This window comes from Opisthocomus hoazin, chromosome 4, assembly GCF_030867145.1.
Source record: "Opisthocomus hoazin isolate bOpiHoa1 chromosome 4, bOpiHoa1.hap1, whole genome shotgun sequence".
Classification (NCBI taxonomy): Eukaryota; Metazoa; Chordata; class Aves; order Opisthocomiformes; family Opisthocomidae; genus Opisthocomus; species Opisthocomus hoazin.
In genome coordinates, this window is record NC_134417.1 from 93628849 (window position 1) to 93652925 (window position 24077).

Sequence of the window (24077 nt, forward strand, 5' to 3'; positions counted from 1 at the left end):
TGATGTTTCCATCCTCCAAACGGCTAATTACAGCCGTATAGATTTACGTCTCTTTTTTTTTTTTTTTTAATCCAGAAGTCTTCAAGCTTCCCAGCGCAGCTCAACACAAAAGTTGTCCGGTCTGGCTGACTCACCACCAATTGTTCCCTAATTACTCAGTGGCTTTAGATCCTATTTAAGAGGGACAACAGCAAACTGACTTCTTTAAAGGAAATTCCTCGGTATTCTTACTGCTTTTAACACGATCTGAAGCCTCCTCGAAATGCAAGATGTGTAATATTTTCCTCCTCTTAACCAAGAAGCAACTTCTGAGGGAGGAGAATGGGTATCTGGTCGCGAGCAGCCGCTGACTGAGGCGCTGCCTGGGACCAGCCCTGCCACCACCACCACCTCCGTCGCTCCTCCGGCTCCCGGGACGGCTCGGCTGTGTCCGGCCGCACGCCCGCGGGGTGCTGGGGAATAACCCCGGGAGCCGGCGCAGGCTCGGGTGCTCCGAAAGCGATGTCTGAGTCTCGAAGACAAGGAATGGGCAGCTGGGTGGCTTCCAGGGTCATCTGATTCTGACTTAACGTCTGGGAGACCAGCTAATAATTAAAAATATTTTCTCTTTCGGCTTGTTCCCTGAACTGACCAACTCCTCAAGACAAGAGACGTCTACATTTCAGTTATCTAGCCCTTATCTTTACTCTCCCAAACACCCATCCCACCAGACCTGGTCAGCAGAACCATTTCATGTGGAGGAGCACAACTCGCGCTACAGCAACACAAATCCCCTGGTTTTATTTCCTACTTTATCTTCAGCATCTGTGCACGCGGCAATTTAAAGTATTTTATACTTCCACTGCAGCTTACAGACTTCGTGCCTTGTCTCCCGAGACAAACTGTGTTTCAAAACCCATTTTTCATAAGATGTAAGTAAATTTGCAATCCTGTTTCTCCCTTGTGTCTACCGCTTGCAGAACATACGCGAGTAGGTGGGAATCCATCGGGCAACGGAGCGCCCAATGGAGCGCCCAGAAAAAAGAAACACGAAGTAAAACCACTGCAAGGTGTTAAAAACTTAAAAAGATGCCTTCTAAGTCATGGCAGCGTGACACCACCGTTCTCAGGGGAAGGCAGGAGACACGGCACCAGCTCGGTGGGGTCACACCTACCTGGCCGCCTTCCTGGTGCTCAACGCCTTTGGGGAACATTGACTTGGTCAAGGAAGTTGGTTTGCGTTAGGAACCCTCTTTGGCTTGGGTACTGCTGGCGCTCGTACAGGCACGGGCTTGCTCTAAATTTAAGTTTAGAATAATCCCCAAGTGCAGTGGGGACAGGCGGGGTAGAAAAATGGGCTTTGAAGGGCTCAGAGGACCTCTTTGCATGAGCTGGGCTACATCCCTAATTTCTGTGTGAGAGCTGGATACAGCTTCCCTCGTCACCCATCTAAATCCCCAAAAGTGCCTGAAGACGAAGAGGGAGGATACCTGAAGATGAAGGAGTAGGTATCTGCAGATGAAGGAGTAGGTTATCTGACCATGGAGGGGTAGGTTATACGAAGACGAAGGTGAAGGACATCTGAAGGGGTAGGTACAGGCTGGGGCTGAGCTGCTGGAGAGCAGCTCTGCGGAGAGGGACTGGGAGTGCTGGGGGACGACAGGGTGACCATGAGCCAGCAGCGTGCCCTGGCTGCCCAGAAGGCCAATGGTCTCCTGGGGTGCATTCAGAGGAGTGTGGGCAGCAGGGTGAGGGAGGGTCTCCTCCCCCTCTGCTCTGCCCCACTGAGGCCCCATCTGCAGTGCTGTGTCCAGTGCTGGGCTCCCCACTTCAAGAAAGAGGAGGAGCTACTGGAGAGAGCCCAGCGCAGGGCTACGAGGATGAGGAGGGGACTGGAGCATCTCTCCTAGGAGGAGAGGCTGAGGGAGCTGGGCTTGTTCAGCCTGGAGAAGAGAAGGCTGCGAGGGGACCTTCGAAATGCCTCTAAATATCTGCAGGGTGGGGGTCAGGAGGACAGGGCCAGACTCTTTTCAGTGGTGCCCAGCGACAGGACAAGGGGCAACGGGCACAAACTGAAGCAGAGGAAGCTCCAGCTGAACCCCAGGAAGAACTTCTTCCCTTTGAGGGTGACAGAGCCCTGGCCCAGGCTGCCCAGAGGGGCTGGGGAGTCTCCTTCTCTGGAGATATTCCAGCCCCGCCTGGCCGCGGTGCTGTGCAGCCTGCTGTGGGTGACCCTGCTTGGGCAGGGGGTTGGGCTGGGTGACCCCCAGAGGTCCCCTCCAGCCCCTGCCATGCTGGGATCCTGTGTATCTGAAGGTGAATGGTGAGGTTATCCAAGAGGAGAGGCCACTTAATGCCAAGGAGCCACCCAGCTCCGGCCAGGGAATGCATCTCACCACGCACATGAGATTCCTCCATGAGGAAACTTCCTTCCCCATCCCCAGGTGTTTTCAAAAACCACCAGGACCATTTTTCCCAGCATTTTTACCCAGAATTACAGCCGATCCAACGCTCCCAGCCCCAGCGGTCAGACCCTCAGCCCTGCCACCGTATCTGCCAGACAACTTGCCTGTCCTCCGGCCTCTTCGTGCCTCGCTCGTACGCCGAGGACGGAGGGGACAACGAATCTCTCCGTCTCTTCTTCTCTTTACTCTGGCTCTGCCTCTCGGGATCCCGCTCTCTGCTCAGGACGGGGTTCTTCGGAGTCGGAGTCTGATCCTTGTGGCCGGTTGCCTCTCGCCCACGGTCGGCTGTTTGGGAAAAGGGGTAAAAGGGAGAGAATTTTTATAATTCAGCGTATTTCTAGCTCTCCCCTCCTGCAGTTTCAGCAGCTTCTGTCAACCACCAGAATCTTGACTCAAACAAGTTCTAGGTTGACCCGTCTCAGCCTCAGGGCCACAGAAGGGTTAAAAAAAATAACATACAATAACATAAAACAAACCTTCTATTTTAAATTCAATTTTTAGATACTTCCTGCACACCTGAGCTATTATCTATTGGATTAAAACACCTCGCTCTGATTTTTAGATGCCACCAGTGTGCCCTCCTCCCATTCCTCCAGCAGAAAACCTGCTTCAGAGTGGGAGAACAGCAGCTCCAGCTCTCAGCACACATCTTCTGGAGGGCTTTTACGCCTGAAAAGCTTCCCTACGAACCAAGCCCAGCCCAAAGGGCCTTGCCATGGACTCCGAGCCTGTGCCGAGAGCAGCGGGCTCCGGCCGAGATCACAGAATCACAGAACAGTAGGGATTGGAAGGGACCTCTGGGGGTCCCCCAGCCCAACCCCCTGCCCAAGCAGGGTCACCCACAGCAGGCTGCACAGGACCTTGTCCAGGTGGGTCTTGAATATCTCCAGAGAAGGAGACTCCCCAGCCCCTCTGGGCAGCCTGGGCCAGGGCTCCGTCACCCTCAGAGGGAAGAAGTTCTTCCTCGGGTTCAGCTGGAGCTTCCTCGGCTTCAGTTTGTGCCCATTGCCCCTTGTCCTGTCGCTGGGCACCACTGGAAAGAGCTTGGCCCCATCCTCCTGACCCCCACCCTGCAGATATTTATAAGCATTTATTAGGTCCCCTCTCAGCCTTCTCTTCTCCAGGCTGAACAAGCCCAGCTCCCTCAGCCTCTCCTCGTAGGGGAGATGCTCCAGTCCCCTCCTCACCCTCGTAGCCCTCCGCTGGACTCTCTCCAGTAGCTCCTCATCTTTCTTGAACTGGGGAGCCCACAACTGGACACAGTACTCCAGATGAGGCCTCACCAGGGCAGTGTAGAGGGGAAGGAGACCCTCCCTCGTCCTGCTGGCCACACTCTTCTTGATGCACCCCAGGATTCAGTGCAGCTGGAGAGGAGGAAACCGGTGCCCACGCAATGTTGTCCTGCACATCGCTGCCCGCCGGTATCCATTGGGATGTATTTTGGCATCACATGCTCTTAAATATATATATATATATAAAAATATATATATATGCCTGGTGGCAAGAAGGGCAGGCGCCTTGCCGGCCGCAAGCCCAGCCCAGAAGCCATTTCACGGCAGCTAACGAGTTTCCAGACCAATCCTAAATCCCAAACGCTCCCTCGCACCCTTCCGGCCTCTGAGGCCGTCCGAGGAGACGGGAAAGAGCGAGCGGAAAAGGGAGAGAGCCCCTGCTTCCCATCCTTCGGTCTGCGCCACCGGGCTCGGAGCACTGAGACCCGGATCCTTTTATCAGGAACCTTCACCACACGTTCCAGCCGTGAACACGTGCTGGGGCCACGGGGCCGGACTCCAGCCAGGGTGTGAGACCCCCCCGAAAGGTGCCCAGCGTGGATATGGGGGTCTGAGAGGGTCTGTGCTGGTGGACGGACAGAAAGTCGGGCTGGGAAGCACTGCCCAGGCTGCAGGGGCGATTTCCACCACTCCTGACCACGCTTTTGGGAGTGGAACTGGTTTTGTGGTTGTTCAACGGGTGGGAGTGGAGGCCAGGAGCGTGGGGTGGGACCCGAACTCAAGGACTGACAAGGGCACCCCATACACAGCAAAGAGAAGCACAGAATCAGAGAGTCATGAAGGTTGGAGAAGACCTCTGAGGTCAACTGGACAAGGTTCTCTACAGCCTACTGTAGGTGACCCTGCTTCGGCAGGAGGGTTGGACTAGATGACCCCCAGAGGTCCCTTCCAACCCCTACCATTCTGTGATTCTGTCACAGAATCATAGAGTCATTAAGGTTGGACAAGACCTCTGAGGTCACCAAGTCCAACCGTCACCCCAGCACACCCAAGCCTGCTAAACCATGTCCCCAAGGGCCACATCCAGATGGTGTTTGAACCCCTCCAGGGATGGGGACTCCCCCACTGCCCTGGGCAGCCTGGCCCAAGGCCTGACCACTCTCTCAGCACAGACATTTTCCCCAATCTCCAAGCTGAACCTCCCCTGACGCAGCTTGAGGCCATCGCCTCTCGTCCTGTCGCTGGTTCCTGGGGAGCAGAGACCAACCCCCCCTCACTGCACCCTCCTGGCAGGGAGCTGCAGAGAGTGAGAAGGTCTCCCCTCAGCCTCCTCTTCTCCAGAAGGAACAGCCCCAGCTCCCTCAGCCGCTCCTCAGCAGACTTCTTCTCCAGCCCCCTCCCCAGCCTCGCTGCCCTTCTCTGGACACGCTCCAGCCCCTCCAGGTCCTTCTTGGAGTGAGGGACCCAAAGGAGGGATGGTGCCGTACTGCGCATCGCACCCAGGGCACCCATTTAAAGCCAGCTCTTCTCTCCATACCAGTAAATCCCACCTCCCTTACTGGGAGCTGCTCCTCCACCAGCTATATTGTCATACGCTGGATTCACGACTGGGACACCAGACCCAGCAGCTCAGCTGAAGCTCTTGCAGGTACAGCTGGACCAAGGGGGTAAAAAACCCCCTCCCACGCTCCCACCGGAGATGTGAGACAACATTTCCCTTCACCCACTGCTTACGCATCCTCCCAGTTGGCAGGAGCTGGTTTCCAGCCTTAGGAACTCTGAGCTACGAAGGCAGAAGAAATCCTGACATCACGCGCTGAGAACATCAAGAGGAGCACAGCGATAGACAGGAAAACGTCGAGTACGTACCCGTGTTCTCCTTCTCCGCTTGGCTCTTCTTCGGGATCCGGTAGACCTCCTGCAAAGCAAGCCAGAAGCAAGGTCAGAGGTCCAGCTACTCACAAGGACAGCCCCGATATCTACGGGGCTGCAAGGAACATCACACGGCGCCGATTATTTAACAGCTCAAACGTCATTTGAGAACAAACGAACAAAAAAAGGCATCTCTTGAAGGCCACCGATCCCCGCCCACACCGCAGTGACGTGTCCGTCTACCACCAGCGCCCGAAGACCTCCCGTTGTACCCGTCCTGGTCTTCAAGGCACTTTTAGGTAGTCCTGCGAGGAGCAGGGAGTTGGGACTTGATAATCCTTACGGGTCCCTTCCAGCGTGAGATATTCACAGAATCACAGAATGGTAGGGGTTGGAAGGGACCTCTGTGGGTCATCTAGTCCAACCCTCCTGCCGAAGCAGGGTCACCCACAGCAGGCTGCACAGGACCTTGTCCAAGTGGGTCTTGAATATCTCCAGAGAAGGAGACTCCACAGCCCCTCTGGGCAGCCTGGGCCAGGGCTCCATCACCCTCAGAGGGAAGAAATTCTTCCTCATGTTCAGATGGAACTTCCCATGAGATACAGCCACAGTTTCACCACGTTGGAGATACAGAGACTGTACTGGTGGCCACTGTCCGCTCATCCATCTCATGGGTGCCCATGGACTGTCCCTGGGCTCCTCCCAGCACCCACCAGCCTCACAGGAGATGAGGCCCACCTTGTGTCCCATGATGTTCCCCGGATCCGATGCTTGATGTTGGAGCACCCCAAGGGAAACGAGCAGGAGCCCATCTCCCAGGTCTGAGCAAAACCCTGCACCTACCGAAGGCTGCTGAGATCAGCTACCAGCACCCACCTCCCCCTTCTCCTACGGCAGCCAGCTCCACTCATCCAGCTTCTCATCCAGCTCTGGAGCTCTCAGCACAGGACAGAGCTGGAGCTGTGGGAGCGGGGCCAGAGGAGGCCCCAGCAATGATGTGAGGGCTGGAACCCCTCTGCTGGGAGGAAAGGCTGGGAGAGCTGGGGCTGCTCAGCCTGGGGAGGAGAAGGCTGCGGGGAGACCTTAGAGCAGCTGCCAGGGCCTGGAGGGGCTGCGAGAGAGCTGGAGAGGGGCTGGGACAAGGGCATGGAGTGATGGGACAAGGGGTGATGGCTTCAAGCTGAGAGAGGGGAGATTTAGATGAGGTAGAAGAAATTCTTCCCCGTGAGGGTGGTGAAACCCTGGCCCAGGTTGCCCAGAGAGGTAGGAGATGCCCCATCCCTGGAAACATTCACATCAAGCTTGGACGGGGCTCTGAGCAGCCTGATCCAGTTGAAGTTGTCCCTGCTCACTACAGGGGGTTGGACTGGGTGGCCTCTAAAGGTCCCTCCCAACCCAAACCATTCCGTGACTCTATGGTTCTTCTGTATCTCCAGTCACATCACCCAGCTGAGCATCAGGCACGGGGTCGGCCCCTGGAAGAAGCATCATGTTCCAGATAACCTGCAGCTACCAAAGAAACTCGCTGTTCCCATGCCTTGAGCAGCCTCCCTGCCCCCTGCAGCTTTTTGTATCCGTGCTTCATCTGAGAAAAACATAATTTTTTTATATATAAGAAAAATATATCCTTAATCCCCATGTTTTGGGCTAAGAAAATATATTTTCCTTTGGTGAAATTAATGAAAGTACAAGAAATCCAGTTGGGGTTCGTTCATGTGATGCAACCACTTCAGAAGTGCTGCTGAAGGGTGAAAAAAAATTACTTTGGCCAAAATTATGAAGATTTTTTAAAATATTTTTTGCTTTCCCGTGGAGCTTGAACGCAACACAGCGAACACGTGCGGTTTGAAGCATCTGCAAACACGCTACCACGCGTGCCGCGACCTCTTCCAGCGACGGGAGGCACCAGCAGTCTGTAAACACGCCCTTTGCTAATTGTTCTTCTTCATTTACACGTTCGTTAGGGATCAAAAGAGGCAGGAGCTGGAAAACCAGATGAGGAGAGGCCAGAGCAGAGGTGCCCAGCCCGGCCCCTGCCATGTCACGAAGCTCCTGCCCGATCTTGGTCCCCTCCGTGCCCCATCCCACCCCCAGCACTGAGGGAACTCCCCATTAAACACAGCCAGGCTGTCACAGAATCACAGAATCACAGAACGTTGGGGGTTGGAAGGGACCTCTGGGGGTCACCCAGCCCAACCCCCTGCCCAAGCAGGGTCACCCACAGCAGGCTGCACAGCACCGCGGCCAGGCGGGGCTGGAATATCTCCAGAGAAGGAGACTCCCCAGCCCCTCTGGGCAGCCTGGGCCAGGGCTCCGTCACCCTCACAGGGAAGAAGTTCTTCCTCGGGTTCAGCTGGAGCTTCCTCGGCTTCAGTTTGTGCCCGTTGCCCCTTGTCCTGTCGCTGGGCACCACTGCAAAGAGTCTGGCCCCGGCCTCCTGACCCCCACCCTGCAGATATTTGTAAGCATATATTAGGTCCCCTAATCGCTCGTAGCCTTTTTAACCAAATCCTGCTCCTAAGCCATGTATCTAGAACAAAGCCATGGGGGTTGGACTGGGTGATCCCCAGAGGTCCCATCCAACACCTACCATGCTGGGATTCTGGGATTGATTCTAAGCTTCAAGGTCAAAGCTGGTTGAATGTGCAAGGGGCAGGAAAGGCAGGAGGAAGCATCTGCCTCTGACAGCCACGGCTGTGGCCACAGGGCACTGCAGGGGGAAAGGGGTGAACCCTCTTTCAGAGAGCCCAGCGCAGGGCTACGAGGATGAGGAGGGCACTGGAGCATCTCTCCTAGGAGGAGAGGCTGAGGGAGCTGGGCTTGTTCAGCCTGGAGAAGAGAAGGCTGAGAGAGGACCTTGGAAATGCCTCTAAATATCTGCAGGGTGGGGGTCAGGAGGCCGGGGCCAGACTCTTTGCAGTGGTGCCCAGCGACAGGACAAGGGGCAACGGGCACAAACTGGAGCAGAGGAAGCTCCAGCTGAACCCGAGGAAGAACTTCTTCCCTCGGAGGGTGACGGAGCCCTGGCCCAGGCTGCCCAGAGGGGCTGGGGAGTCTCCTTCTCTGGAGATATTCCAGCCCCGCCTGGCCGCGGTGCTGTGCAGCCTGCTGTGGGTGACCCTGCTTGGGCAGGGGGTTGGGCTGGGTGACCCACAGAGGTCCCCTCCAACCCCCAACATTCTGTGATTCTGTAAACCCATGGCAGGATCCCTCCCATCACATCGGACGGCCCTAACGAAGGTCCAGGCTGCTCAAAATAATTCAAGCTAATTAGGAAGCGGGGAGCGAGCTCCATCTTGCTGGAGAGCAGCTACGGATCTACCCCCCGGGCTGCAGAGCCGCCAGCGTCGCTCTGGCGAAGACGGCGGCAGCCGAGCCTTTTGAACCAGCAACAAACGAGGGAATACGCCGAAAATCCTCCATGAAAAGCAGATGGTGGTCGAACCGGGCGCGAGCCAGGGGGAACTCCGACGAAAAGCCAGTTTTATTTTTGGAAAGAGAAGCTGCTGGCTCGGAGCGTGCATAGCTGCTAAATCACTGCAACCGCCGCTAACGGAGCCCGAATGGCTCTCTACCTTCCGGAACAATTTTTAATGAGTTGCTCAGCAAATTAAACACAGAAAGCAAAGCGATACAAGTCTGTTACAAAGGAAAGAAAATTAAAAAAAAAAATGGATTTAGGCTGTCCAGATGCAGACGCAAACCATCCTCGGCTTGGAGAGGCAACAGAGCTGCAGGATGGGTCTCGAGACGCGAAGGAAGAGCTCGCTTAACGGAACTCTCCAGAAATCTGTCCCATCGCTGCTAATTACTTCTGACTTAACGGGGACTAAGCTGGAGAAGACCGATGGACACCAACGGCGGGCGCAGGGAAACCACAGCGCAAGCGGGCGGAGGCTCGTCTTGCGTTCGTGTCGACGTGAGCGCAGCTGGCGAAGGGGTGACCGCTCTCCTACGCCAACCCAGCCGCGCTCCCACGCTTCAAAGCCTCTGCCACCCAACCGGGGACCTGGGACGTTTCTCCTGGGGCTGAGGGGATGAATCCCACACCTGGACGTGGAGCTGGAAAGCCGCCTGCAGCCCTCTGGAGCTCACGGCTTTTGGCAGGGCTTAGGCACTCGAAGCTGAGATGACCTGCAGACCATGTTGTCTCACCTAGCTCTGCTCTGGGGTACTCTGAACTTCTCTCGTTGATTTGGTGAAGAAACACCACGCAACCGAATCCACCCCCTACCAGGTTGGCTACCAACCGCTCCACCAGCCAGGGCTGGATCTCCTCTTCCTCGCTCTCCGTCGTCCCACGATGCTCCTTCCCCCTCTCCCCTCTGCACGAGCACGAAGCTCCGGCACGATGCCAAGGCATGGAGGCGACCAAAAGAAAGGACGAACGCCACGACATCCCTGCTCGAAGGCCCAAAAAACCCACCACAAACAACGGCCTGGCCGCTCCCCAGTGCCTATTGTTTCCACAAACTGTTTCTTGCTCTCAGTTCTAAGCAATTATAAGCCTCCTAATTGAAGCATGCGTGTGCGTGCCGGAGCGAGAGCCAGTCGCTCCAGGACGGCTTGGCTGGGAACAGGACAGGCCAGAGCGGCTCCACAGGGCTGTCCTATCACCATGTATCAGGCGTGATTTGGAAAGACAATCTCCGGCGAAGACGAAGGCTCGGTTTGCCTGGGTCACCCAGGCTCCACTATCCCTTCTCAGGCTGATAATTCAGCTCACAGGACGGGTGTTTTCGTTGCAAAAGAGGAAGACCACCTTGGCCAAAGTTGGGGTGACACCTCAGCCTTGAACTCCAAGTCTTGAGGCAAGAAATGTCCAACTAAAACGTTCTAAACCCAAGACACCTGGTTCTTTCAAAAAAAAAAAAGTCTTCTCCAACTCCTAAGGGTAAGACCCTCATAGCTGTAAGTCCTGCCTGCCCTCTCCCCAGTTGAGGGCCTCCTCTGCCCACCCGGGGTGGAGGAAGACGCCAAAAGCTCAGTCCCACCTGCGGCAGAGCGGCGCCCAAGCCATGCCAGCACGGTGGGACGTCCCGCGGCAGCCAGCGCTGCCACGCCGGTTGCGTTCCCGCCGCGTTAGTCAGTCAGCAGAGCACGCAGGTTCACTACGGGACAGATTTTAGACACGTAAGGGGTCATCACAAGAAGCCTACGGCTTGGGTGGTGGAGCTGCAGGACCTCAAGGCCCTGCTTTGGCATAAACGGCGAGGAAACCCTAACGCCCAGACCACCCCGAAACACCAACGCTATTAAAGCGCGTGCTACGCTTGAAGCCACACGTGCTCTCCTCTCCCTCAGCCTTAGCTACTGAAACGTAAGCCATCAAAAGGACGTCGAGAAAAGCTTGCCACGCTTGGCGGTGCTGACCCTACCGAGATGCCAAGAGGGCAGAGCACCAGGTCTGTTGGCCATCGTGCCGCCTGTGGCCTCCATCACGGGTTTGGCCGTACGGATCAATCCACGGAGCCTTACCTGAGCGTAATCCTCCGGCTGGAGCGGGCTAAGGCGCCTGGAAGAACCCCGTTGAACCACCACCTGCACCCTGTTGGGTGTCCACCAACCAGCCTTTGCCACCCGGAGTGAGTTTTCAGCACGGGGAAAGGCACGCGCGGCTTCCTCGGAGAGCGGGAACGGCGCGCACGAGCCCAGGCTGAAAACTTACGCCGCTGCGGAGTGTGTGAGTTGTGGTGGGTGTGGAGCAGCGGCCAACACTCCTCGTGGGTTAAGGAGTCGGAGTGTACGAGCCCTGTACGGCGAGGACTTACAAGTCCTGTGTATAGAGGTATAGAAAAAGGTAGCTCACTTAATCCTTTCATGCCAGGAGTTGGGATTTTCCCGGAGCGACGTCCATTGCCGGCAATGGACACACCAAAAGAACGTCGGCATCATTGAGTTAACCACCTCTGTCCTCTTTTCACCCATTCTATTGCTCATGCATCATCCAGCTTCCCAACCATCTTCCCGTTTCTTCACCGTATGCACGCTATGTCCTCTCCCTTCTTCAGCCCGGAGTTGAGAAAAGGAGACACATGGTCAGCTCCTTGCTGCCCTGAGAAGCTGGATGGAAATGGTTGAAATTACCAAGGGGGTCATCAGCAAGACTGGAGAGGACATAGCTTAAGTAACGAGGTTTCAGACCCTCCCGTCCCCCCCATCCAACACCAGTTACTGCAGATGGTCCACAACTCAAAACCAGCTTTTAAAAAGCTTGGAAGGGCTGGAAAAGCCACCTGGCTCTCGTGCCACCGGGTTTTCCAAGGTGACTATCCATGCCACTTCCACCTAAAGCAGTGCCCCGCCAGCTTAGTCATTTCTTTTAGACATTGGCCACCTCTGGGCCGGGCTATGGTGGCACCCAGCATCATAACGGGTGAGAGTCAGACAGAAGCAGTTAACTCTTCATGCCAGGACGGAACGAATCCCCAGGTCACAGTTTCCCCACAAACGTTTTACAGAAGAAAAATGAGTTTTCACAGCCCCGTGGCACGATTCTGCTTTTTTGGGTGGGATTGGCTGGGGTTACTCCAAAGCCAGGGCTTTGTGAGCTGCACCCCATCCCTGACACGCGCGCTGCATCAGGCTCTCGGCATCCTCGCGAAGCCAAGAGGTTAAGAACCACGCTATGAGACAGCTGGGGGTGTGAATCCACATCTTGAATAGTAACGGTGACAGGTCACGGCTCCCCAGCCGGCCCTCGGGCTTCAGCAAAGCTCCCGAGATACCCAAGGCTGAGCTCCTCCAAGCTCCACAGAAAACACGAGCCTCGGCGTTACGACGACACCGTCAGCTCAAATTTGGTCTGGAACCAACGTTTTGGAGGAGTCACTCGTTTTGTGAAGCTTCACACTTTTCATTGGTGCTTTTCAACTTTTTGGGGGGCTGCTTCGAGTTTAAAGCTTAAAGTTTAGGCCTGTAGCTAGTGGTGTGCCCCAGGCGTCAGCACTGGGCCCAGTCTTGTTCATCAATGACCTGGATGAAGAGTCAGAGCGTACCCTCAGCAAGCTTGCTGGTGACACAGAACTGGGAGGAGTGGTGGATGCACCGGCAGGCTGTGCTGCCATCCAGTGAGACCTGGACAGGCTGGAGAGTTGGGCAGAGAGGAACCTGATGGAGCTCAACAAGGGCAAGGGCAGGGTCCTGCGCCTGGGGAGGAACAACCCCAGGCACCAGTCCAGGCTGGGGCTGAGCTGCTGGAGAGCAGCTCTGCGGAGAGGGACTGGGAGTGCTCGGGGACGACAGGGTGACCATGAGCCAGCAGCGTGCCCTGGCTGCCCAGAAGGCCAATGGTCTCCTGGGGTGCATTCAGAGGAGTGTGGGCAGCAGGGCGAGGGAGGGTCTCCTCCCCCTCTGCTCTGCCCCACTGAGGACCCATCTGCAGTGCTGTGTCCAGTGCTGGGCTCCCCACTTCAAGAAAGATGAGGAGCTACTGGAGAGAGCCCAGCACTGGGCTACGACGATGAGGAGGGGACTGGAGCATCTCTGCTAGGAGGAGAGGCTGAGGGAGCTGGGCTTGTTCAGCCTGGAGAAGAGAAGGCTGAGAGGGGACCTTGGAAATGCCTCTAAATATCTGCAGGGTGGGGGTCAGGAGGTCGGGGCCAGACTCTTTGCAGTGGTGCCCAGCGACAGGACAAGGGGCAACGGGCACAAAGTGAAGCAGAGGAAGCTCCAGCTGAACCCGAGGAAGAACTTCTTCCCTCTGAGGGTGACGGAGCCCTGGCCCAGGCTGCCCAGAGGGGCTGGGGAGTCTCCTTCTCTGGAGATATTCCAGCCCCGCCTGGCCGCGGTGCTGTGCAGCCTGCTGTGGGTGACCCTGCTTGGGCAGGGGGTTGGGCTGGGTGACCCACAGAGGTCCCCTCCAGCCCCTACCATGCTGGGATTCTGCAAACGCCGCAGCACCCGCTCCTGGCAGCGAACACCCTGGTACGAACAGACCTGGGCAGCGCAGACCCAGTCTGTCCCAGGGCAGCGCAGGACCAAGGCTCCGCTTCGCTCTCAGTGCAAACAACCCCAGGTATCAGCGCTGGGATAGCAAAGGGCTTTGTTTCCATTTAACCATCAATTCAGCCCGAGTGTCGCTTCACTTCAGAAAATCGCGCGACCCACGCAGGTTTTCAGAGTCTGCAAACGAAAATCTGGTAAAACATCGCAGACCCCCTTGGTGAAGAGGGGAGGGGGGGAAGCAGCACGAGCTAACTTCTCTACAGAAACGTCTTTTAGCTGCTCGCACAGCCACGTCTCGCCTCTCCTCCCACTAAGATTCATGGCACAAATGATCACGCTCAAACTCTGCAAATGTTGAAGAGTATCTGATTCTTCTGACAAAATTCCGAGCTGAAGGTAAGGTTTCTCCTCAGGTAAATCCCCAGGTCCATTTTTGAAATTACGGTCACTGGAGGGGACGAGCAAAGGTTCGTGGACTCCAAGGTCCTCCGTCCGCACGTGGCACGGCAGTACGCGTATCGCCTGTTATTTTATTAGCCTCTTCTACATCTTTATTCATTATCAAATTCAACGGGTAAATCAACTCTTTAGCTAGATGATGCACCGTAAAACGTAAATTTGCTTTAAAAGTGCTTCTAATAATTAATATTGGGCAGATACTCGATTAAGAGATGGGCAGAAGATCCTCCGCAACCTTTTCCACCAGGCCCACACCATGGTGGAAGCATGGTAGCGGCTTTGACTCCTTTGCTGGATCCTCAGGAAATGCAGCTTTTACGCTTCTTAGAGCGCGAAAGCAACCTAAAGGCTCCCACCCCTCTTGCTCTCAAATATAATACAAGGACTGTAACGTAAGGACTGGTAGGGTTGGACTAGATGACCCACAGAGGTCCCTTCCAACCCCTACCATTCTGTGATTCTGTGATTCTGCGACTGTAACGTAAGGACCATAACATAAGGTCTATAACCTAAGGACCACAACCCTACAGAAGCAGCAGATGGGCAAGGAGTTTCCAAAGACCTGAAGAAACCCTGGGCAACGTCTGAAGCGTTGAGTGGTGAGTTGCTGGAATGTCATCCTACGTTCCATCAAGAAAAGCCGTCGGCTGAAGAGCCAAGTTGGCCAAGGCGGCCAAGTTGGCCACCCACCCTTCGTGGGGACAGAGGCCTGATTCGGGAGGAGACAGCCTGTGGTCACCAAGCTCTTCTCTTACAGAAGTTATCTGCTCGAGGAAGACCTTGATGGGAGTGAAACCATGAGCAGCTGCATAATCTTGCAGTCTTTAAAGGCTCAAACAACACCTCCATATCTGAGTATTCACCTGATCTAAACACCAGCTGCAAGCACCCAGACTACTACCGAGAGAACGCAAGTTGGCCAACACACCGGCTTCTGGAGGCTCTAGACGAAGCAGATGAAAAGCAGCCGTTAACAGGACAGGAAACGCTGACGATGGCGTGATAACCGAATTTCGGAGTAGACAGCCCACCAATTTTTTCCATCCTTGACAGATATTGGGCCACTTCTACCAAAAATGCTTGTGGCGCTGGCGCTACCCTCTTTTTCCGACCAGTTGAGAAAGGAATCTCAGTCCCTTAGGCCTGCCCTCACCCTGAACAGCCTAAAAAATAACTGGAGGGGGACTTTGTGGTGCCCAAAACCAAATTATCCGCTGTTTCCAGCGTGCAACGCACCGACGCCTGAAAATCTACCGTTAAGTCACGTACAGGGCAGTTTGTGACGACAGGATACGTACAGAAAGCACCTGGAGAAGCCCTTTAGCATGGAAAAGCATCTTGGTCATCAAACATTTACCAACAGGACAAAAACTCAGCCCCGTTTGCACCGACCCGCAAACAACTCTGCCTTTTCCTCAGCAAGGGCAGAGGTGACGTAGCTGCAGGTAGGTGCCTCTTACCTTGAGCTCCTTCCAGCTGTCGAGCAGCCTGGTAGCCAAATCGCTCACATCCACGATCTTGTCCGTTTGTTCCTGGCTCCTCTCGCTCTCGACGTCGGATACGCCTTCCTCTTCGTCTTGGGAGGGCGTCTCCATCGTAATGGGCTCTTCCAGCTTTGCACCGTTGCTCTCCTTGACCTCGGCTTCAGGCTCAGCCTCCAGCTCCGCGGCTTGGGGTTTGCTGCTTTCCACCGGCGTGTCAACGGCAGCTTTGATCTCCTGCTGCTGCTGCTCCTCCGACACCTCCATCGGGGCACCCTCCAGCTGGTCCAGGTCCTCTTTGCCCTCCTTTCCTTCCAGCTCGCTGGTGGTATCCGAGATGGCACTGTCCATGCTGTTTTCACTTATAATTTTCAGCCTTCGAAACACCAGCTTCTTCGGGGTGTCCGTGTCGCCTTCCGCGCTCTGCTTGGCGGAAAGGTCCGGCGTGTTGAGCGGCGTGTGAGCCCGCGAGGTGTTCTCGCTCGAGTAGCCATCGCCCTCGCTGAGCTGCGGGACAGCAGTCTTGGTCTGAGCCCAGCGCTGGATAACGGGCAGCACTTTGCTCTCCTCCAGCATGTTCTTGGTAGGTATCGGCAGGAGCTCCAGCGTCTTCATGATCTAACGGCAGAGACAAAAATCGCATTGTTAGAGCCTTTAGAATTTAGAAGCCATCTCCAACCTGGAACAATTTCCTCTGCTCGGCAAGAGGTAACTCCGAAATACTGACAGGACGGTGACAGGTCACGGGTCGGGGATAGCGGTGTCCCTGCTCAGGGCTGAACTGCAGCAGCGAACTTCTGCTGAGAGCACGTAAACGGTGAGGGGGTGGCAAACAGCGAGCACGGGTGTTCTGCAAATGAACTGATTTAGCAATTAGTCGCAAATCAACGGATTTCAGAGAGCTCGGACGCTTATGGGTGGCCATACCCATTCACAGAATCCCAGAAGGCAGGGGTTGGAAGGGACCTCTGGGGGTCACCCAGCCCAACCCCCTGCCCAAGCAGGGTCACCCACAGCAGGCTGCACAGCACCGCGGCCAGGCGGGGCTGGAATATCTCCAGAGAAGGAGACTCCCCAGCCCCTCTGGGCAGCCTGGGCCAGGGCTCTGTCACCCTCAGAGGGAAGAAGTTCTTCCTCGGGTTCAGCTGGAGCTTCCTCCGCTTCAGTTTGTGCCCGTTGCCCCTTGTCCTGTCGCTGGGCACCACTGGAAAGAGTCTGGCCCCGGCCTCCTGACCCCCACCCTGCAGATATTTAGAGGCATTTCGAAGGTCCCCTCTCAGCCTTCTCTTCTCCAGGCTGAACAAGCCCAGCTCCCTCAGCCTCTCCTCCTAGGAGAGATGCTCCAGTCCCCTCCTCATCCTCGGAGCCCTGCGCTGGGCTCTCTCCAGTAGCTCCTCATCTTTCTTGAAGTGGGGAGCCCAGCACTGGACACAGCACTGCAGATGGGGCCTCAGTGGGGCAGAGCAGAGGGGGAGGAGACCCTCCCTCGCCCTGCTGCCCACACTCCTCTGAATGCACCCCAGGAGACCATTGGCCTTCTGGGCAGCCAGGGCACGCTGCTGGCTCATGGTCACCCTGTCGTCCCCCAGCACTCCCAGTCCCTCTCCACAGAGCTGCTCTCCAGCAGCTCAGCCCCAGCCTGTGCTGGTGCCTGGGGTTGTTCCTCCCCAGGTGCAGGACCCTGCCCTTGCCCTTGTTTCCAGGTATTCACAGCCAAAACTTTGCCTAAGTGAGGACGGATGAGGACTGGGGGTGGAACCGGTGGCCTTCCCATAGGATGCACTGCAGAGAGGACAGACCTGCTGTCCCTCTCACCACCGGTGACACTGCCGCCTCAAGAGAAGAGCAGAAGCCATATTGTTAGGCCTGATATCGGTCTGGGCTCCAAAAATCTTCAGGTACCCTCATCCCACCCCAAGTGCTGAAGGCTCACAAAAGCACACGTAGGCAGCTCTTGATCTTCCGATACCGACAGCACCCGTTTCTCAGAGGGAGAACCTGAACCCATGGTGTTAAAGAGGAGAAAGGCATGAGTAGGACGTGTGTCCAGAGAAGGGCAGCGAGGCTGGGGAGGGGGCTGGAGAAGAAGTCTGCTGAGGAGCAGCTGAGGGAGCTGGGGCTGCTCCTTCTGGAGAAGAGGAGGCTGAGGGGAGACCTTCTCGCTCTCTGCAGCTCCCTGCCAGGAGGGTGCAGTGAGGGGGGGTTGGGCTCTGCTCCCCAGGAACCAGCGACAGGACGAGAGGCAATGGCCTCAAGCTGCGTCAGGGGAGGTTCAGCTTGGAGATTGGGAAAAATGTCTGTGCTGAGAGAGTGGTCAGGCCTTGGGCCAGGCTGCCCAGGGCAGTGGGGGAGTCCCCATCCCTGGAGGGGTTCAAACACCATCAGGATGTGGCCCTTGGGGACAGGGTTTAGCAGGCATGGGGGTGTTGGGGTGACCGTTGGACTTGATGACCTCAGAGGTCTTTTCCAACCTTCATGATTCTGTGACTCATTCAGAAATCCTAAGCTCCAGCTCGGAGAAAAACCGTGCTGAGCGCAGGAAGCGGGGCTGCCCAGGATTGTCACCCCTTCTCAAAACCAAAGCAGGCAGCGGGAGCAGAGGCACCCTGAGCTCTAGAGCCCCCGTGGCTTCCGCTTTCTCGCTGGGGACACGGGGACGCAGGGGCCTCTCCCAGCCGCACAGCGACCTTCTTGTAGCCGCGTCTTTAATAAAGGGACTTCCAGATGTCGTCTCGCATGCGACGCCGAAGCGCACGCAGAAACCAGAAATATTCCAGTCCCACTTCAGACCCTCAATGCCTCCAAGTCCCGGCTCCGTACGGAATAAACACCAACGGCAACGCTCTTTATGGCGGTCTGGCTCCCGTCCCTAACTCAGACATCTAAGAAAAACCACAAGAGCGAATTCTTTCCACCTATTAAGGGTTTGCCTCAAAGCAGAAGTTTTCGGCCATAGTTTTGAGGATACCTGCAGTTTGTTTTCAGGAACACTTGGCACAGAAAATGTATATTTAAAAAAAAAAAAAAAAAGAAAAGAAAAACCAAATCATCATGCTTCTGAGCAATTAGCAACGTTGGCAATTAGGACAGTTTCAGACCCGAAGCGGTTACCGACCTCCAGCTGCAGCTTCAGGTTGTTGGCGGTGCTTCCTCTGCCATCGCCCAGCTCCGTCATCCAGATCCAGAGGAGGGACAAGCCGTGACACTCCAGGAAGGACTTCAGGCAGGACTGCGAGTGCGTGTTCTGGAGGAGCCAACGTTAGAGAGAGCCCGTGGCAGCGGTCGGAGACGTCGAAGCAAAACCCCCTTTGGTTTCCCCGGGCTAACTGCCGAACCGGGCCGGCGTTACCGGTCCAACCCATGGCAGGAGCCAGCACTAGGCAGCTGCCACAGCTACGATTTTAAGCTGACAATTTAATTTCCTCCTTAAATCCCTCACGTACAATTCGCTTCTAGAACAGGGAATTTTGCACCACCACCCAGGTTCCACCAAACACACAAGGAGCGAAGGGTGGAGGTCGCACATCATCTAAGAGCCAAGCAGGACCGCTCCGCCCGCAGGCCTTTCTCCCACCTTCCCCCTCTTCCTCTAACGAGGAACATCTTAAGATGTTAAGGGTAACCAGGACATCTCTCCAACGGGACGTGGCTCCCTCCCCTGCGGCTGGATCCTCCTCACCTGTATGAGCTTGAGGCAGGTGAGCTTCTGCTCCAGCGTCTCGATGCGAACCATCAGCCGGGACAAGCTGAGGACTTGGTTCTTGTCGGAGAGACCCTCTCCGTTCTCCAGCAGCGCTTCCAGCTCCCCGTCCACCTACCAGGGCCAAAGAAAACCAATTCTCAGGCCACGCCAGGCTCATGCCACCCTACGTGACGGCAGGGACAATCCGGTCCCTGGCTTTGGGAGCCAGGAGAAGCCTCTCCCACTCGGAAAAGAAGCCCGGCTTTCCTTTGACTCAGCGTGGTTGGGCTTCTGTTATCTGGCCTGTTATGGGTGGGTTTTTGAGACCTTAAATCCCAGAATCCCAGCATGGCAGGGGTTGGAAGGGACCTCTGTGGGTCACCCAGCCCAACCCCCTGCCCAAGCAGGGTCACCCACAGCAGCCTGCACAGCACCGCGGCCAGGCGGGGCTGGAATATCTCCAGAGAAGGAGACTCCCCAGCCCCTCTGGGCAGCCTGGGCCAGCGCTCCGTCACCCTCAGAGGGAAGAAGTTCTTCCTCGGGTTCAGCTGGAGCTTCCTTGGCTTCAGTTTGTGCCCGTTGCCCCTTGTCCTGTCGCTGGGCACCACTGCAAAGAGTCTGGCCCCGGCCTCCTGACCCCCACCCTGCAGATATTTAGAGGCATTTCCAAGGTCCCCTCTCAGCCTTCTCTTCTCCAGGCTGAACAAGCCCAGCTCCCTCAGCCTCTCCTCCTAGGACAGATGCCCCAGTCCCCTCCTCATCCTCGTAGCCCTGCGCTGGGCTCTCTCCAGTAGCTCCTCATCTTTCTTGAACTGGGGAGCCCAGCACTGGACACAGCACTGCAGATGGGGCCTCAGTGGGGCAGAGCAGAGGGGGAGGAGACCCTCCCTCGCCCTGCTGCCCACACTCCTCTGGATGCACCCCAGGAGACCACTGGCCTTCTGGGCAGCCAGGGCACACAAATCCCGTACAAGAGCGCGCTGTTCCCACCAGTTCTGCTCACACTGGGGACAGCGGGCAGCCAGTCACACTCCAACCCCCCCATCCCCTAACGAACGGCGTGGTTTAGCTGTACAGGAGGAGGCAACTCCAGGTGCACCCACCAAAATCCTCCCTGTTGCAAGGTTATCATTTCACATCGGAAAACAGACGTGCACTAAGAGGTTACCTTTAATCACAGACAGATTTACTTCGTTCAGCACCTAACTGGGATTTATCACCTTCACACCCAGAGGCGCGTTCCTCTCCACGCAGACACCGGAACATCAGCGTTCGTCATTTAGCCTGCCGCTCAGTGCCACCAATTAGCATTTTAAAGCCACTTCTAAATGACTTCCAAATAATTTCTTGGCTTCCTGACACCCCGACACAGCAAATAAATATGAAGATGGCATTTTTAAAGGTAGTTTCTCCTAAAAGAGCCAGTAACAAATCTTATCTGTAGGAAAAGAGGTTTATATCTTGCAGGACAGAGCAATTACACCTTGTAGAAAGCACAAAGAGCCCGTGTAGTGCCTTGCGGCAGTCTGCACCCAGGACAAACTCCTTTCGACTGCTTTGCTCAGACTTCTCTGCAGAGTCTCCTACGTCCACTGTGTGAACCCATCCCTGCAATTCAACGTGGGGAGCAGGTTCACAGAAGGGAATCCCATGCACGAAAAGCTATAAAAAGACTAAAAAAAAGTCTGGATTTAAGCTACATATTTCATTCATGTCCATCTGCAAGCACAGCTGTAACTGCAGTCAGCGCAAACACGACACGTGCCTGTACAAGCTCCTCCTGGGAGCTGCCTCGCCTCTAGGCCAAAGCAATGAAGAGGCTCAAATTTCACGTCCCAGCTTGGAGATGCCAAACCTCAGGGCCCTTCTGGCTGTTGAATTTCAGGCAACGTCCGAAATGGCAAAGCCCGTCTTCCGCCGAGGTTTCGAAACCACGCAACACAAACCAAATTTTTAACACTGTGTAGAAATTAGGATGGTTTTTAGCGGGATTGATAACCAAGATATTGAACCTGTGGAAGTCCCTCTGATGGGATTTAGTGCTAAGGAACCCAGAGAAAGGAAATATGGATTTAACTAAAGCTCCAAGAAAAACTGAGGGCCCCTACGAAATGAAATGGTACCAATACACCCATGGAAAAGACTCAACCTTGAGGTCTTCGTCTCTGCGAAATGAAATGGTACCAATACACCCATGGAAAAGACTCAACCTTGAGGTCTTCATCTCTACAAAATGAAATGGTACCAATACACCCACGGAAAAGACTCAACCTTGAGGACTTCGTCTCTACAAAATGAAATGGTACCAATACACCCATGGAAAAGACTCAACCTTGAGGTCTTCATCTCTACAAAATGAAATGGTACCAATACACCCATGGAAAAGACTCAACCTTGAGGTCTTCGTCTCTACGAAATGAAATGGTACCAATACACCCATGGAAAAGACTCAGCCTTGAGGTCTTCATCTCGACAAAATAAAATGATACCAATACACCCATGGAAAAGACTCAACCTCGAGGTCTTCGTCATCGCAGAAGATGACTACAGAGGTGACCTGAAGACTCGCAAGCAGAGGATCCAGCCCAGAGCCAACCCTTGGCTGCCGCTACTCTTAAAATAAACAAACACACACACAGATGGGAGAAGCAGACTCACCGAGTCCTTCTTACGGGAGCGCTCCTTCTTCATCTTCCCGCCGGCGGCTCGGATGCTGACCCTGTTCTCTCCGCCCAGGTAACCCCGGCAGTTGGCCGAGCCGCAGAAACATTTCTGAGCCTCTTTGCTGTGGGTGGGCAGAAGCAACAGAGCAGTTTAGGAACGGATCAGCTGCATTCACGGCGAGTTCTTTTACCTTACTCTGAAGTGCATCCTCAGAAGGAAAGGACAGGAACTTCCCCGCATGGCAAGGCCTTTCTGGCCACTAAAAATTCAACCAGGCTTTTATTTCTTACATAGCTACCGCGATCCCATCTTGTCTCAGCTGGAAACCAAAGCCTGCTTCACTTCCAGGCTCTACTTAGGTCAAGAAACAAGAACTAGAAAGAAAAAGGTGGAGGTGTTGGGTCTGCTAACTTCTTACCACACACTGCCATTCATAGATTAATTTCCCTAATGAATGTATGGTCAAGATTGTATATTCATTAGGAAAAAGGCTTGCATTTCATAGCTCGAAACAGAATAAAGAATGGGCTGAGAATTCATGGAAGTAGTAATATTCAAGTGGAAGATGGTTTTTGGCATGGATACACGGCCATGGAGAGCAGGAGAGATGTAAGCTCTATTTTCAGGCAGGATTTCTACAAAGCCTCTGTGTTTCCTACTTGACATGGCACAAATTTTAAACTACCTGCCACAACTGCTTTGGAGAACAGTGTTGGTTTCTTTAAAGGTGCCTAATCCACGGGGCAGGAGCTCAGCTCTGCAGCGCCACGAGCCAGGGAAGCTCAGCAGCAGCACCTTTGGCGAAGCAGAACCTGAGCTCCGCAACGACAACCAAGAGATTGGAGCTGGAAAACTCCGGTGAGATGAGATTAGGTTCACTGAACTCAAAGATGGAAGATATCAAAGTGAACCAACCCAGCAAAACGATTCTCCGTCAGAGAAGCACTCACAGGGCCATAAGACCACACACTGACGATTTCGACTAAGCCATACAGAGACAGAAATAAAATTATGGGTGTGCAGACTGCATATTATGTCACCTCCCCCAGCCTTTGAGATCTTCCCACTTGTCTAGAAAGATCTTGCTGCAAGAGCAACCAGAAAGGCTGAGGCTAAACTTTGCTGGTGACACAGAACTGGGAGGAGTGGTGGATACACCAGCAGGCTGTGCTGCCATTCAGCGTGACCTGGACAGGCTGGAGAGCTGGGCAGAGAGGAACCTGATGAGGTTCAACAAGGGCAAGGGCAGGGTCCTGCGCCTGGTGAGGAACAACCCCAGGCACCAGCACAGGCTGGGGCTGAGCTGCTGGAGAGCAGCTCTGCGGAGAGGGACTGGGAGTGCTGGGGGACGACAGGGTGACCATGAGCCAGCAGCATGCCCTGGCTGCCCAGAAGGCCAATGGTCTCCTAGGGTGCATTCAGAGGAGTGTGGGCAGCAGGGCGAGGGAGGGTCTCCTCCCCCTCTGCTCTGCCCCACTGAGGCCCCATCTGCAGTGCTGTGTCCAGTGCTGGGCTCCCCACTTCAAGAAAGATGAGGAGCTACTGGAGAGCGCCCAGCGCAGGGCTACGAGGATGAGGAGGGGACTGGAGCATCTCCCCTAGGAGGAGAGGCTGAGGGAGCTGGGCTTGTTCAGCCTGGAGAAGAGAAGGCTGCGAGGGGACCTTCGAAATGCCTCTAAATATCTGCAGGGTGGGGGTCAGGAGGACGGGGCCAGACTCTTTTCAGTGGTGCCCAGCGACAGGACAAGGGGCAACGGGCACAAACTGAAGCCGAGGAAGCTCCAGCTGAACCCGAGGAAGAACTTCTTCCCTCTGAGGGTGACGGAGCCCTGGCCCAGGCTGCCCAGAGGGGCTGGGGAGTCTCCTTCTCTGGAGATATTCCAGCCCCGCCTGGCCGCGGTGCTGTGCAGCCTGCTGTGGGTGACCCTGCTTGGGCAGGGGGTTGGGCTGGGGGGTCCCCAGAGGGCCCTGCCAACCCCTGCCATGGTGGGATTCTGGGATTCTGTGTAATTCACCTTCCTTCTTGCCAGTTTGCATCAGGAAAAGAAAACGAAATGACTGAACCTGACACTTTCGCACAAACCATTTCCAAACGAAGCGGAACGTTAATTCCGGATTCTCCTGCTCCCAGCGCGAGCCGTGGGGGAGCAGCAGACGGAATCCAGAAGGAAAAGGCAGAGGCGCTCCTTAAAACTGCGCTCAGCGAAGAAGCTGAGGGATTCTAAAACGGATCTACAATAAATCTCATAATTACAGGTTGCTGTAATTGCTGCCGGACGCTATTTCTGCGCTCATC

The 24077-nt window shown here is 55.3% G+C and overlaps 1 protein-coding gene across 1 annotated transcript in view; it reads right to left on the reverse strand.

Moving 5' to 3' along the window:
- The window catches only part of SETD2 (SET domain containing 2, histone lysine methyltransferase), an 81323-nt gene that overhangs the window by 22699 nt on the left and 34547 nt on the right, over positions 1-24077 (reverse strand). Inside the window, exons 9-14 of the mRNA XM_075419961.1 lie at positions 21776-21902; positions 19115-19249; positions 18551-18679; positions 15415-16053; positions 5546-5594; positions 2549-2729 (exon numbers count right to left, since the gene is read on the reverse strand). Of these exons, the coding sequence (XP_075276076.1) occupies positions 2549-2729; positions 5546-5594; positions 15415-16053; positions 18551-18679; positions 19115-19249; positions 21776-21902 (1260 nt within the window). The remainder of the gene's footprint in view (positions 1-2548; positions 2730-5545; positions 5595-15414; positions 16054-18550; positions 18680-19114; positions 19250-21775; positions 21903-24077) is intronic.